The following is a 16,427-nucleotide window of genomic DNA, read 5'->3' on the forward strand; positions in this document are numbered from 1 at the left end:
TCAGGGTCCCCCATTTTCAATTCATATAGACATTTATGACATACACAACATACATGACATTTATGGCATAGGGACATATAGGTATTTAGTACTGATACATTTGTGACATAAACGGTATTCAAATATACAGTACTGTTACCCCTAGATCCTGACAGAGTATATACATATGATGGGGAGGGGACTGTACATTAGGAGGGGGTGGGAGAGAAATATACATACGGCGGGGAGGGAATATATATATATATATACATGCGGTGGGGAGGAGACTGTCTATTAGGAGGTGGTGGGGGTTTGGGGCATTTACGGTGGCCAGTTTTGAATTGCAGCCTCCCGTAGGTGCTCTTTAAGAGCGGTTTTGAATGTGGGTAGGGATTCACATTCCTTTACAGCTTTGGGTAGGGCGTTCCACATTGTTGTGGCATAATTGCTAAACGTGTTTAGTCCATTGTTTGAGCCGAATCTGGGTTTAACATGATTTGTTGAGCTTCCTCTGGTGTAGTGGTTGTGGTATTCACTGACCTTTGGGAAGTATTTTGACATGTACATGGGTACCTTAGTCGTATAGTGTATCTTGTAGACCAGGCCCATTGCAAGTTGCTGTACTCTGTCGTCTACTCTAAGCCATCCTAGGTTGTCAAAGTGGGCAGGGGTGAGGTGGGTTCTGGGGTTCAGGTCAAGTAGTAGTCTGACCAGTTTGTTTTGTGATGTTTGTAATTTTGTTTTGAGCGCCTTTGAGGTGCTTTGGTACCATGAGGTGCACGCATAGTCGTAGTACCCTTGAATGAGTGCTCCTGCCAGAGTCTTCAGGGTATTCTTGTTTACCAGAGAGGAGATCCGGTACAAGAATCTAGTTCGTTGGTTGACTTTTTTTTATTACATTGGATGCCATTTTGTCACAGGAAAGATTTGCCTCTAGGATGGAACCCAGGTAGGTAATTTCGTCTTTCCTTGTGACAATATTGTCACCCACTGTAACTGAGAAGCCGTCGGTCTTGCTGAGTTTGTTATTTGAACAGAAGAGAATGGACTCTGTTTTGCCCATGTGTAATGATAGTTTGTTATCAGCGAGCCATATGCAGATTTTGCCTAGTTCCGAGCTGAGGGTTTTTTCAACCTGCAACTTGTTCTTGTCAGAGACCAGCAGGGCTGAGTCGTCCGCAAACAGGAACAAGTTGCAGTCACAGGCTGACGACATGTCATTTGCATAAATTAGGAAGAGTAGCGGTCCTAGTATGCTTCCTTGTGGAACACCACAGCTCACTGTGAGGGGATAGAGTACCGTTTACCTCTACCATCTGTTCTCTCCCCTCCAGGTAGGATTGCATCCAGCTCACTGATGATAAGATATCAAAACCAATTGCTTTTAGCTTGTCCATCAGAATGGAGTGATTGACAGTGTCGAAGGCCTTTTGTAGGTCCAGCATGACCATGCTGCAGTATTTGCCCGCGTCCACCATGCACAACGCCATTCCTTAATACAAATACAAAAAAGGTTGACATTTGGTGAACATAAATTGATTCCTTAAATAAATACAAATCCATTGTTTTCCCAGTCTTTTTTTCTCTCCCGTCACTGACTGTCGTCATTACGCACGTCGCGCACGCGCAGTTTAAAGGATCGTTGTTCTATCGTCCATTTTTGTTGTGGTCGTGGATTTGTTCTGTTCAGTAGCTGTGAAAGTGTCCCGATCCAAATGAGTCGAGGTAAGACGATTTGGACGTTTACGTTCCTGGGGTTGTTATGGCTTCTTTTATTCACAGACACACCACTAACATTAACGTTAGCATGATTGATTGAATTGATTGAAAAGTTTATTAACAGATTGCAGAATGGGTACAGTACAGTACATCTCAATACATACAATTGTTAAGGGGATGCAGACCAGAGAAAGACTTTCGTCTTGTTTACACCAGGGTCCCCCATTTTCAATTCATCATAACATATATGACATACATGACATACAGATAGACAGTACTGCTACATCTATACATTTATGACATATCAGATTTGCAAATACAGTACTGTTTGTGATACAAAAGTGTCCAGAAAAGGAGTGTATATACATTTGGCGTAGAAACTGTACATTGGAGGAGGTTGGTGGGGTGGGGTTGGGTGGGTTGGGTGAGGGCTGTACATTGGAGGTGGGGGGGGGGGGGGGGGGGGTTGGGTAGGGGACACACACACATTTTACACTGTACATTGGAATGTTGACAAAGCCTTACTTGGTCATTTACTGTACAACTAGGTTAGGACATTTGTAGGGGCCAGTTTCGAATTGCAGTCTCACGTAGGTGTTTTTTGAGAGTGTTTTTGAAGGTGGGTAGTGATTCACATTCCTTTACAGCTTTAGGCAGGGCGTTCCACATTGATGTGGCATAATTGCGAAACGTGTTTAGTCCCTTGTTTGAGCCGAATCTGGGTTTTACATGATTTGTGGAGCTCCCTCTGGTGTTGTGATCGTGGTATTCACTGACCTTTGGGAAGTATTTTGACATGTACATGGGTACCTTTGTCGCGTAGTGTATCTTGTAGACCAGGCCCATTGCAAGTTGCTGTACTCTGTCGTCTACTCTAAGCCATCCTAGGTTGTCAAAGTGGGCAGGGGTGAGGTGGGTTCTAGGAGACAGGTCAAGTAGTAGTCTGACTAGCTTGTTTTGAGATGTTTGTAATTTGTTTTTTAGTGCCTTTGAGGTGCTTTGGTACCATGAGGTGCAAGCATAGTCGTAGTACCCTTGAATGAGTGCTCCTGCTAGAGTCTTCAGGGTATTCTTGTTTACCAGAGAGGAGATCCGGTACAAGAATCGCGTTCGTTGGTTGACTTTTTTTATTACATTGGATGCCATTTTGTCACAGGAAAGATTAGCCTCTAGGATGGAACCCAGGTAGGTAATTTCATCTTTCCTTGTGATAATATTGTCACCCACTGTAACCGAGAAGCCGTCGGTCTTGCTGAGTTTGTTATTTGAACCGAAGAGAATGGACTCTGTTTTGCCCATGTGTAATGATAGTTTGTTGTCGGCGAGCCATATGCAGATTTTGCCTAGTTCCGAGCTGAGGGCTTTTTCAACCTGTAACTTGTTCTTGTCAGAGACCAGCAGGGCTGAGTCGTCCGCAAACAGGAACAAGTTGCAGTCACAAGCTGACGACATGTCATTTGCATAAATTAGGAATAGTAGCGGTCCTAGTATGCTTCCTTGTGGAACACCACAGCTCACTGTGAGGGGGGGGGATAGGGTACCGTTTACTTCCACCATCTGTTCCCTCCCCTCCAGGTAGGATTGTATCCAGCTCACTGATAAACTATCAAAACCAATTGCTTTTAGCTTGTCAATCAGAATGGTGTGATTGACAGTGTCGAAGGCCTTTTGTAGGTCCAGCATGACCATGCCGCAGTATTTGCCCGCGTCCACCTCTTGTTTGATGTGGTCGTTCAAGTAGAGAAGGCATGTGTCAGTGGAGTGGGATGTTCTGAAGCCAGATTGGAATTCGTAGATTAGATTTTTTTCCGCGAGGTACTTTTCGATCTGTTCGTATACTATTTTTTCCATGACTTTCGAGATGGATGTAAGGATAGAAACAGGGCGGTAGTTACCCGGGTCTAATTTGCTGCCCTTTTTGTGCAGGGGTGTTACTCTCGCAATTTTGAAGTCCTTGGGGACGTGTCCCTGTTTTATGGAGAGGTTTATTATGTGTGTGATGACTGGGGTGATGGCTGCTGCTGAGTCTCTGAGGAATTTGGAGGGGATGTTGTCATGGCCAGTGGCCTTGTTTGGTTGGAGGGCGCTCAGTTTTTTGAGTACCTCATCTGTAGTTACTATTTCCAGTTTGAAGTCGTCTTTGTGGACGCCTAGGTTCATGTAGTATGCTATTATGTGTTCTACCCCATACTGCCCTGAGTGGGAGGGTAGTTTGTTTACCAGTGTTGTGGCTATGTTTGTGAAGAAAGTGTTTAAGTAATTGGCTACATCCAGCTTGTCTGTGATGAGCGTGTTGTCCGTCTTTATGTTTATGTTTGAGAACCTGGTTTTGAGTTTTTTACTGCAGCCTAGTTGATTGTTGAGTAATTTCCAAAGTTCACGTGGTTTATTTTTGTTTTCCTCGGTTTTGTCATTGATGAAATTTTTTTTTGCAGTTTTGATCATGGAGTTTACGTCATTTCTTAGTCTGTTTCTTTCTAGTTTGAGTTCAGTCACGTGGTCTTGGAGTTCACTGCTCGTGCTTTTGGTAAGCTTTGACTGACTTTTACGAAACTCAGAGCATTTTTTGTCTCTGGCTTTCATAGCGGTCAGTATTTCAGTGTGCATCCATGGCTCAGCGCGATTTTTTACCCTGGTGGTTCTTAGGGGGGCCATTTTGTTTAGCATTGCGATGAAAACATTCATTCACAACCAGCTGCCAACAAAACATGTCTCTTTTATCAGTAGCGTGTCTGTGTTTCTGTTGCCGGAAGTTAAAACCTTCTACCGTGACGCTGTCTGCGTATTTACCAAAGGTAGCCGCATTTCTGGCAGACGCTCTCTGATTGGCCGACGCCAATTTCTACACTGGTTAAGCTTAGGCACTCTTCGAAGTTGGTTAAGGTTAGAGTTTGTCTTAGAGCGTGACGGCAAGTTCTTTCGACGGTTAAGCTTAGGCACTCTTTCGAAGTTGGTTAAGGTTAGAGTTTGTCTTGAGCATGGCGATAGAACGCCAGGTAGTTTGCAGGCTGTTTGACGTGGAAATGGGCAAAGACACAGCTCGTCACGCTATTGGGCGCACATGTCACATGACCAGAAACGTCTGCCAGAAATGCGGCTACCTTTGGTATGGACGCGTCGTGTCTTCGTTGCGTGATTTCTTCCCGTAGCCTCTGTTTGCGACGACGCTCTCTGATTGGCTAGGCCGCGTACAGCGAAGAAGAAAAGGCCCTCTCTGACTGGTTTATCTCCGAAGGGTCTTTTCCGCCTTGTACATAATATTCTCTGCTTCGAAGTGGTTATGCTTAGGCATTCTTTGGAAGTGGTTATGCTTAGGCATTCTTTGGAAGTGGTTATGCGTAGGCCCTCGTTCGACGTGGTTATGCTTAGAGTTGCCTTATAAAACAATTAAAGTAAACAATGATTTGAATCTATATTTGCGGTAGACAAACTGTGTCCGCTCCCCAGTCTCCCAACCAGGTATTTACTTTTCATTTCAGGCTTTTCCCCCAGACGAAAGCAGTCCCCCTAATTTCCCCAATCTACGTCAAATGTATATACTCTCTTTTCTAGACTATTTTTGTATCACAAACGGTACTGTATGTGCAAATCTGGTATGTCATAAATGTATAGATGTAGCAGTACTGTATCTGTATGTCGTGTATGTCATGTTATGATGAATTGAAAATGTAAACGAGACTAAAGTCTTTCTCTGGTCTGCATCCCCTTAACGAGCGTCTATTCTTTTACTAACCGATTTCCAGTTCCGTCGCATTCTGCGATCTGATTGGCCACTGACGTTTCTGGTGCGATCTGATTGGCCACTGACGTTTCTGGTCATGTGACATGTGCGCCCAATCGTGTGACGCGCCCATTTCCGCCTCGAACAGCAGCAAACTACCTAACGAATAGTTTATCACTGGTTAAGCTTAGGTGACTCTTTCGAAGTTGGTTAAGGTTAGAGTTTGGAATCAGGGCTGGTGTTCTATCGCCCTGCTCTAAACCAAACTCTAACCTTAACCAACTTCGAAAGAGTGCCTAAGCTTAACCGGTGGCTGAACTTGCCGTCACACGATTGGCGCGACCAGAAACGGCAGTGGCCAATCAGAGCGCAGAACGCGAATGCGGAACTGGAAATCCGTTAGTAAAATAATTCAGGCGTGGCATACGGTACTGTACCCATTCTGCGATCTGTTAATAACGTTTTCAATCAATCATTGAAGGATCCTACCTGGCTCAGTAATAGCAGAGATGACCCAAAGAGGGAGCCAGACCTAGATAAACCCTCGTCCATCATAACTCATATTTATCCATAGCATAATATTGTCTGCTTTGCATAACTTATATAAAACAATAAATTATTTCTTTCAATATTTCATACATTCAACTAATTTTCCTCCATAGATATAACCATCAACCATAACATAAATCATAATGAATAAATCCAATCAGGTATTTCGGCTCCCCAACAGTTAGTAAGTCTGCAGACCTTAACTTAGCTGTAAGCAACGTTGCATTGAAAAGAGGTACCTTTGTTTTGAAGTGGTGTTCTTTTTTATTTTTATTTATTTTATTAATTAATTTATGTTGATTTAATTTAGTTGTGTTGATGTTTCCATTTTTGCTAAATGGGTATATTCTGTTTGGTCTATCGGTGTGTTGTTGTATGTGTATAGGGGCAGGTTCTTCTTCCTGTTCCTTTCGGCCATGGAATTTGGTGAATTATATTAATATACTGTTGGACTGTGGTAATTCCATGTACGAATAATAAATAAATGATGATGATCTCGTGCGTTGCTGCAGACGGACACGCCGTCAATAGAGGCTTTGCACGAAATGTTTGTGTTGTCTTTCTTCCAACATGGCTGCCTGTTACCACTCATAAGCACTTTCAAAAGGAAAGGGCTCAATTCTGCGCAGTGGTAAACGCTGAAAAGCTATTATTTTTTATTTTTAAATGTTTAAATTGAGAAGATACACATTGGTTTCTAAACTTTCATTGCAGTGAGAGGGGAAGCTGGCAAATTGCATCCCAGGTACACACGCGGCTCATGTGACCTGACCCAATCTAGGTACGTTTTAAAATAAAAACCTGCTTGCAAATCAACAACACCCCCCACTATTTAAAGATTATGCCCCTTTTCACATGCATTTGCTGAGTCTTTGTTATCTATAAACAACCATGTTGAATCGAATGACATTTCCTTGCCAGGCATAGCTCCCTAGAAGAGACGGGATCTTATTTATTTTCATACAATTTGTGTAATGAAAGGATAGCAGTGAGTGGCCTGTGTAGTTTATTACTATAGTACCAGAGTGTTGTGTAGAACATACCTGGTGTTTCAAAGTGTCAACAATAATGTTCTAAAAAGTGTATTTCCTGTTGCAATGGTTGCTGATGCAGTAACTGACGGGAGACTAGAAGAAGGAAGGGTCATCATGTCAGAATACCACCGTTTGCTCTGCTTGGTGCCAGACTTCTATTGAAGCCTGTATTAAAATTCAAAATATACAAGCTATCAGGGCGGCCGGGTAGCGCAGCGGACTAAGCGTCTGTTTACTACCGCAGAGACACTGGTATCGAATCCAGCTGTCAGCGGTGCCTCCGGCTTGGCCGGTCGTCATACTGACACAATTGGCAGTGCCACCGGCAGGAAGCCGGTGGGTGGTAATCTGGTCATTGTAAACAGCGACTCCTACAGGTCGGTCAGGGTGCCTGCACAGCGAGGAAGGGATCTGGGTGAGGTAGTGTGCCCTCCCACGCGTTACACTCACCCAATGAGAGTCCTCGCTGCCAGGTGAAAAGAGGCTGCTGGCTGTCTCCTATGTATCAGAGGAAGCATGTGAGAGACTTCAGGGCTCCCTAGACCGGCAAGTAGGGGGCAAATGCGCGCAACGACCAGGAAGGGGAGGGGGGAATTGGCATAACGACTAAATTGGGATGGGAGGAAAATATAAAAAAAAATAGGAGAAAAAGTGGATTAAAAAAAATATATATATACAAGCTATCTGAGGAAATATGCATCAACCAATAATATATCAAATGTTAGCTCATTAACAATGCAACACATTGCAGATGATTCTGACATCTGTGGTAACGACCTGTTTAAGTGAACGTCATGTCATAAATGAGGAGACTGCTGATGCCATTCAACTCGATGTCGGATGATGACCCTTCCTCTTTTGTTTTACGCCGTTTTTTAGTAAACTTCATTGTATCCTGGATTTCCCTATTGAGTGCGATTCCATTGTTTTAAATAGTGTATCCATAACGTGTCTATTTCTCATCCTCATTGTGTCCAGACAGACGGCAACCAGCCACACGTAAACAACTATTTCACAGCAAGGAGAGAAATCTGGTTTACCGTAACCATGCCACGTCGCCCCAAACACACGGAGAAGCGAGTCGCGCGGAGGAGAAAACAGGACAGAGAAAGAAAGAGATTGAATCGCATGAAGGAAACATCGGAGGAGACGGAGCTCCGTCGGTCCCGTGAGAGAGAGTATAAACGCAGGCGGATCGCGGTAGAGTCGCCAGAGACCACAGAGTGTCGCCGAGCCACGCAGAGGGGGAACACGGCACGGTACAGAGCGCAGAAGAGACGAGCGGACGCAGCCTTCTTCGGACACGGCACGGAGCAGCACAGAGCGGGAAGAACAGCCAAGCCTCGCGCGGCCAAATCGTGGCGCTGCACAGTACGCAAACAAAACCAGTGGATGCAGAGCATCGGTGAGACACTAATAAAGACGGAATGAATCAACTGGTTAAGGCCAGGATGGTTGCAAGGTTGTTGTCAACAAGGTCAAACTCGGCAGTAGGTTCCACATACATGTAAAAAAAAAGATATTTCCAATTATCAGACATGCTGCTTTTCCCATTGGCTCCAATAAAAAAAAAATTATCTTCTTTTTCTATTTTTTCTCCCATCCCAATTTCATATTATCCAATTCTACCCTCCCCTGTCTCGAACGTTGTTAGACCATGACTCCCACTGGCCGGCTGCAATGTGGACCAAGCCTTGCATTACGTGTCCCCTCCGGTACACGAGGAGGCAGCCGTCGCATCTTTTCACCTGTACAGCGCGATCTCTCGGCGGCGAGGAGTAACGCATGGGAGGCTCACGCTGCCCCCGTTGCTTCCTGATTCTGCTGTACAGGCGCACCAACCGACCTGTAGGAGTCGCTGTCCACAACGTCCGATCCCCACCCACCGGCTTTCCCACCCCCTAATAGTGCCAATTGTATTAGTATGAACGACCAGCCAAGCCGGAAGCAACGCCGAGAGCTGGGCTCGAACCCAGCATCTCCTGCGTTAGTGGCGAGCGCCTTGCCTGTATGAGGGGTGTGACAATCACCAGCTATAGCTTGTAGAATGGCCAGTCCTCTCTCACACATTCATTCGCCCACTCTCTCCTTCTCTCCCCAGACGGAGACAGTCCCTTCCCTGTGGTGTGGGAGGTGCTGAATGGAGAGGAGGCGGACACACTCCTCTGGAGGCGGCCCATCAGTCCTTCATCATCCTCAGCAGATGAGGAAGAGGAGGAGGACAGTCTTCCAGCACCGTCAACCCCCGCCATGGACCAGGTATGTTCTGTCAGAGGTTACTTAGAATAGAGAAATGAACTAGCTGGTGATTGTCACACCACTCATACAGGCACGCACGGCAGACAATTACTATCAAATTGGAAAGGTTTGGTGGCATTCTCCAATTTACAAAACATCTCTGATTTGACAGTCCAAGGCTGCCGTGTGTGCCTGTATGTGGGGTGTGACATCACTTGGATGTCGTTATGAATGAGGGATGACATGAGTGAGAAGTGAGCACAACTCTTTGGAGCTGTAGATTTTGAATCTAGATTCCTGCTTCCGAATTCTCCATGCTACATTTTATATTGTATATATATTGTATGCAATGTTCAGTATGTGGTCTCTTAATATATACATATATTGTATGTGAAAGAGATTGTATTCATGTGTTTTTCTTGTTGTTTATGCAAAGCACCTCTATGCCTGGCAATCCATTAACTCATGCAATCATTCATTGATTCAGTCATTCACTCACACTTAGCTGTGCTGCCCCCTGGTGGCTTCCCACAAGCATTAGTTTGACGTCATCATCAATCGCACTTCCACACACAACATCCACACAGGCCAGGCAACCCCGGTGTGAGTGCTCCAACACCAGTCCATCTCATTCTGACATTCTGTGTTTATATTATAAGGTGGCACGTTTGTGCATTTGTCCAAAACCGGGGTTGATGCACTTATTTAAGTAATTTATTTAAAACATCCTGAGTCATGTTTATACTGTAGCTACGTTAGCTAAGTATTTAAGTTAAGTTACTGACATCCTGAGTTGTGTTTACACTGTAGATACGTTAGCTAAGTATTTAAGTTAAGTTATAGTAGAGGGAGAGAGCATGTTCTGCCAGTGACATCACTTCCTGGCGACGCACACATTTGCAAGTTCAACAACAATCACAAAGCCCTCCGTTGCAGTCCAGTTTTATACAGTTCAGGCACAATTATGTTAGGTTCTAATTCTTATATCTTCCATCAAATCTGTTGAGTGACTGATCAATGTAGCTGCAGCCTAACCACATCTTCATGCATTTCTCTATGACCGTATTACATGATATTACATTTGGACGGTAAATTAGAAGTCGGTCACATTGACAAAAGAAATGCTAGCGGAAACACTGCTGGTTAGTCCGATATGTCTCTGCTTCTACATGCTGTGAACCGTCTTCTTCTGTTTTAACATCTCTGGTTGTGTCTTAAAGGGCCAGCAGACATTCTTGGCAGAGACAGTTTACATCAAGGAGGAGCCGGAGGACTTTGAGTTTGAAGGTGAGTTGGAGTTGCTGGACTTTATCAAAACAGTTAACACATTCTGTGCCAAAAACAACTTAAGTCGTTTCTGGGCCCCGACGTAGAGTGCCAAAAGCGACTTTTTATGTTTCTGGGTCGTTTTTCCTTTTTTTTCTCGATATTTTTATTCATTATCCATCCAGGGAGCCTGTTGTTACCATAGGGCAGGGGTCGGCAATTAAGTTTGGCCTCGGGCCACATTTTTTCCATGCCATCATATGGCGGGCCAGAACCAAAAACAATGGCTAATTTAATAAATTGATAGTGAATTTTCTTTAACTCTGTGACGGACCACCTTATAACTAAGACATACATTTGTGGCAGAGGCAGAAAATGGATCAAACTAAACAAGCTGAATAGGTGGCATAATAAACTTTGATTTTGAGATGACAATCTCCCAATTCCGATACAATAAAGCAAGTCTTTATCACAAATGGATCCAAAGATATTTAATGTTTTGCAAAACATGTCTAGTGTTGCGCCCGGCTTTAGAGGGTTAACCGGCAAATAGTAATTTTAATTTAGTTAATGAATGTCTTCTTAATTCTTATATACCTAATGTAGCGTGTCTTCTTGAAGCGGATTCAGCTTTTTTTGCTCCGATTTGACGGCAGTTTAATTGCATTGTTACTGTTCACATGTGTGGTGCCGTCACAGTCATATATTTCTTATATATAAGTAAAAATTCATTTTGAATTACTTACTGAACTGGTGTTTTAATTTCATACCACACTGCTTGTTTGCTATTTCAGCACCAGGCGCTGTCCACCGACTTTATTCATGTTAGCGCTACATTGCACCTCGCTGCCTATAGCCTGTTATTCACTCTCAAGCATTCTTTAGGTGGTGGTAATTTCTCTGTTTGGACATTATAGCTTAAATATATAGCCTAGCCTATAGTCGGTCTGATATATATATATATAAAAATATATATATATTTTTTCAAAATATTCTGACGGGCCAGATATTATTGCTGGCGGGCCAATTTCGGCCCATGGGCCGCCTATTGCCAACCACTGCCATAGGGAATGAGTCTGAGGTCGCCAAAGTGCAATACCGGCTGCATCCAGCTAGACGGCGGTATCAAGCTATCTTGGCCTGTGCGTAGATCTAATGTTTCCGGGTCATTTTCTTTTTTTTGCTCAAGCTGAGCGGTTATAACGGTCGGATTGAGAAGAATCAAATGCTCCCGATGCATGATGTGTAGTGGATTATGTTGGCGACACGATGGACATCAATACTTGGAATCGTGATCAGATAATTGGAACATTCTTTTTGGGGTACATCCTAGACAAGGTAAGGGCTATATGATATCAATCTTGCGTTGATCCAAGCATGTCTTCACCTCGATCCGAACATGTTTGTGTAACGTTAGTCCACAACGTATGCCGTTGGTGGCGATCAAAAAACTCCCCCCCCCCCCCCCCCCTTTTTCATGCATTCATGATGAAACATTATAGTATAATACACTTATAAGGCTATTCCTCAGCATTTCAGGAATTACCCCAGACCGATCTAAAAACATACTTATATTCACCACGGTATAACGCGCAAGTGTATGCATGGAAAAATTATCTCTTTTTTGCATCTTGACCGGAAGAAAGTCACTGTCAAATGACCATAGTATTGTATCCATAGCTAAAATATAGTTATAGCTCTACAAACAAGGTGACGGACTCCTATCTTTTAACACATTAATTGCCAGTTGGCCGCCATGCGTTGAGTGCCAACAACGAGTAAACTTGTTGTTATGATCGTTATTTCTTTTATTCGTTATTGGCATTCATCCAGGAAGCCTCCGGGAGCCAGCTGGACCCTGTCTGATATTGCAACGCCTCAATACCGCCACCTGGTGGATTTCGGGCGAGTTACACTCCACTCTAAACCGGAAGTGGCGCTCGGTGCATCAGGGAAAAAGCTCAGCCAGAGATATCTTGTAACGTGGATCAATATACACACCTCGAGTGCATTGGATCGCTTTCGACACGCAAGAATCAATATGCTTTAGGCGTTTATTGCATCATACAAACGGAAAATGGATCTAGCAGATCGATGTCAAATAATTGGAATTTTCTTTCTCCAGACGCATCGGCCAGAGGTAAGAGGAATCTGACGTTATTTCCAGCTCGATTGTCCATTTATTTCATTGCAATCTGTCCGATCAACTTATGGTATCTTACTAAAGAAAGCCATTAGTGACAATCAAGGAATCCTAAACGACGCTCCCCCCCCCCTTTCCTTCACGCATGATGGAGCATAATGTATAGCGATCATATGCATTTGAAATGTTTTATATAGCGTGTATAGGGACGAAACGGCAATCGATAATGTATAATACGTGTCGGGGCCTATAGCGCGCGTTCTAGGAATTACTGCTATACAGTCTAAAAACATACTTATATTCTCGACGGTACTAACACGACAATGTATGAATGGAAAAATATAACGTTCCCACATCCGGAACGATAGATACCCAATGTTGAATGGGCCATAGTAATGTCGATATAGCTATAATATTTAAAAAGTTATAGCCCTGCAAAGAAGGTGAGCCACTCCATAGGCTTACAGCACTGGCAGAGAGTGGTAAAGATGGGCATACTGCATGGCACCCAATGTGTTAAAGCGTGGCAGTGAATAGATAGGGCCCGAAAACAGCGCAGCACTCAAAGTGTTAAGCCTGATGGGCCCGATACCGGGCCAAGATTTATTTCACGTCATAAATAGATCAATACAGTCCATATTAATTAATGTTGCGTTTCTTTTTTAAATGTAGCCAAGAGTAAAGACCCTAACCCTGTCAAAACAGCAGTCAAAGTGTATATTTTCAGCATGTTTGTTTACCAATGATTTTAAGCGTTATTATCTAAATATGAGTTTATAAAAATCTCAGCGCTCTGTAGATGCAAGGCAATGAAATTGTTGTAGTCCTAAGAAAGAGGAGACCCAGGGCTTTCGATGGACGTAGACATTTCATAAAACTACACTACCCAGCTCACACCAGCGCTGTCAAACACAGCCGGCTGGCATGAAAATAATTATTGATGTTGTTTTTCGTGTTGAACAAACCTGAACGTTATTGCCATAAAATACAACAAATATTGTTTCTTTACCTTTCTGTGAACATCTACCAAAAAAACGCGTTGCAATCTGGTGAAAAATGGCGGAGCTATGGACATTATACAAAAGTAACTGTACTTACAATTGATTTCATTTACGGTCTTTGCTGCCCTGTAACAGGCGTCTGGTGGTACTAAATCCAGATTTAACTCTGTTATTGGAAAGAGGAGATTTGGCCCGATCCATAGATGTATGACTTGGCCATAATAAGGTAATTTAAAGTCCTTATATTCTATATTCATATTATTCATATTTCAAATTGCATGTGTCCGGATGGCAAAATTCTGTACTGTATCTACAAAACCCCTGTAAATCATCTGCCCTTTATTCATTTGCTTAGATATTTAGTACACTTGATCTCAAGAAGGTGCTGAATGAGGTCAATGTTATCATGGTGTTATTCATCGTCAAAGATGAACAAATTAAATTATATTTTATATTCTCCTTTGGTTCATCACAATTTACTCAAGCATAGTAACAGACACAATATTTCTGACACTGGAAATACATTCCATGAGGTCCATAGATGTCCCTAGATACCAGGAACATGCAAATGAACCAAATTAAGTGGAGCAATCTTCCTTTTTAGGGGAATTTTCAAAAAATATGGCTAGGGCTTAAGAGGTTAAAAGACTCAACTGGTCTGTGTGAAGAAGGGAGGGTTTTTCCGTCCTGTCAGTTTGTCTCTCTCTGTCATGATGATGGTGTGTGTGGTAGTGATGGTTATTAATTGTGGCACAATATATTGAGTTCTATATCTGTCTTCCAGGTTGTGGTGAGATTCCCCTTCCCAGTCAACCAGGTCAGAACCACACCAAGACCAACACCAGCGCTTCCCAACCAGGTCAGAACCACACCAAGACCAAGATCAATGCTTCTCGACCACAAAAACACTACCCAACACAGACGAGAACCTATAAACCTGCAAGGATTCCCGAGTTCATCTGCAACTTCTGTGAGAAGTCCTTCCTGAAGTCTTACAAATTGCTGGAACACCAGAAGAAGTGCAAGCCCCGGCACGTCCCGCCAAAGGAATTCACCTGTAACAGCTGTGGCCGGCGGTTTGAGAGGGCCTCTTCCCTCCGCAATCACCTGAAGCATCACAGCGGCGAGAAGCCCTACAGCTGCTCATTCTGTGGGAAACAGTTTGTCTTCGACAAGAGTTGCCGCACCCATGAACGCAGAGATCATGTCGCCATGGGCTACCGGTGTTCTGACTGCGGAGAGACCTTCCGTGAGCAAGAGCAGAAGGACCGACACAAGTGCCTGGTGTTTAAAGGAGAGACTGTCTTCCCCTGCACTGAATGCACAGAGGTCTTCAGCAGGCGGTACCTCCTTAAGAAACACCAGCTAGAGTTTCATCCAGAGATCTTTGTAGAAACAAGTCCTCGCACAGAGATGGACAGAACAGACCCTGCAGACACTGTTGACCAGGCCATGGATGATATGAAGGAGAGGAAGGAGGAGGAGGAAGAGGAGCTGTTTGATCCAGGAGAGTTGGTCCCGTCGTCCCTGGACCTTCTTGAGATGGATGAAATGGTCCAGCCTGTAGACATCTTTGGTTTGCCTGAAAACAATGACAAGCATGTAGAAAACACAAACCATGATTCCGCTCTTAACGGTGACAATATGGACAATTTAAAGCATGGTTCGCCTGCTAAAGCGGGTGTTTGCGAATACACAAGCAGCGGTTTGACTATGGGTGACGACAGGAGTCGGGACAGTAGCAGCAGTGAGCCGACTCCAAAGGACAACTAGTGAAACAGCAGCAGTGACAGACGGGAAAGAAAGGCACTAGACGGGTAAACGGTACACAGTGGACCTGGATCTGATGTCCATGCAGAAGGCTTTCAGTCCAGTGACCGGCTGGATGACCAGCGGAATAGATCCGTTTTGAGCATTGGATGGAATTCCCACTGCTCCTGAGCCTGTCCACAGCAGTATGTCATGTATTGTAATTGATGTCTGTTATGTATTGCAATTTTGCAGGGTGTTGGGTTGGAATAGAGTTGAGTCATGATTTGTGGTTGTGGTGTGTGCTGTTGAAATGTAATCAAATGGGAGCTCCGCCCACAATGATATTCAGAACACAGTTTAATGTAATCAAATGGGAGCTCCGCCCACAATGATATTCAGAACACAGTTTAACACAATCCCCACCATGCAATATGAGCATCTTATAGCTCTGTAAGCCTATGCAACCGCCTATGTAACCGCTGTAAGCCTATGGAGTCGCTCACCTTCTTTGCAGGGCTATAACTATTTAAATAGTATAGCTATATCTGCATTACTATGGCCCATTCGACATCAAATATCTATCGTTCAGGATGTGGGAACGTTATATTTTTCCATTCATACATTGTCGTTTAATACCGTCGTGAATATAAGTATGTTTTTAGAGTGGTCTGCGGTAATTCCTAGAACACGAGTTATAGGCCCTGATGCATATTATACTTAATCGATTGGCATTTCGTCCCTATACACGCTACAATAAAAATTTCAAATGCATATGATCGGTATATATTATGCTCCATCATGCATGAAGGAAATGGGGGGGGGGTCGTTTATGATTAATTGATTGTCAATAACTGCTTTCTTTAGTACAACATACGTTGATCAGATGGATTGCAATGAAAGAAATGGACAATCGAGCTGAAATTAACGTTAGATTCCTTTTTTTTTTTTTTTTTTACTTTATTTTTTAGCGTTTATCGCTTTTCTGGTCAAGCATGACCGACAGTTGTAGGGTGAAACGGGAGAGA

At 43.6% G+C, this 16,427-nt stretch overlaps 1 protein-coding gene across 2 annotated transcripts; it reads left to right on the top strand.

Annotated features, from left to right (window-relative positions):
• The first annotated feature begins 1,649 nt into the window (after nt 1–1,649).
• Nucleotides 1,650–16,139, top strand: LOC311222714 (uncharacterized protein). Of its 2 annotated transcripts, none has more exons than XM_084307325.1 (6): nt 1,650–1,704; nt 6,683–6,749; nt 7,981–8,407; nt 9,104–9,261; nt 10,461–10,527; nt 14,435–16,139. In XM_084307325.1, the coding sequence occupies exons 3-6, from the start codon at nt 8,050–8,052 to the stop codon at nt 15,421–15,423; spliced, it is 1,572 nt and encodes a 523-aa protein (XP_084163451.1). In that variant the 5' UTR covers nt 1,650–1,704; nt 6,683–6,749; nt 7,981–8,049; the 3' UTR covers nt 15,424–16,139. The 2 variants fall into 2 exon arrangements, with proteins under 2 accessions (XP_084163451.1, XP_084163452.1); XM_084307326.1 differs by having other exon boundaries at nt 1,684–1,704; nt 7,985–8,407.
• Nucleotides 16,140–16,427: the final 288 nt, after the last annotated feature.

This window comes from Notolepis coatsorum (genome assembly GCF_963971535.1).
Source record: "Notolepis coatsorum genome assembly, chromosome: 2".
In the NCBI taxonomy this organism is placed as follows: Eukaryota; Metazoa; Chordata; class Actinopteri; order Aulopiformes; family Paralepididae; genus Notolepis; species Notolepis coatsorum.

Coding starts and splice junctions, on each gene's coding strand:
- LOC311222714 (XM_084307325.1), top strand. CDS start 8,050: ATGCCACGTCGCCCCAAACACACGGAGAAGCGAGTCGCGCGGAGGAGA. Junction 8,408..9,103: donor CCAGTGGATGCAGAGCATCG/GTGAGACACTAA, acceptor TTCTCTCCCCAG/ACGGAGACAGTCCCTTCCCT. Junction 10,528..14,434: donor GGAGGACTTTGAGTTTGAAG/GTGAGTTGGAGT, acceptor TCTGTCTTCCAG/GTTGTGGTGAGATTCCCCTT.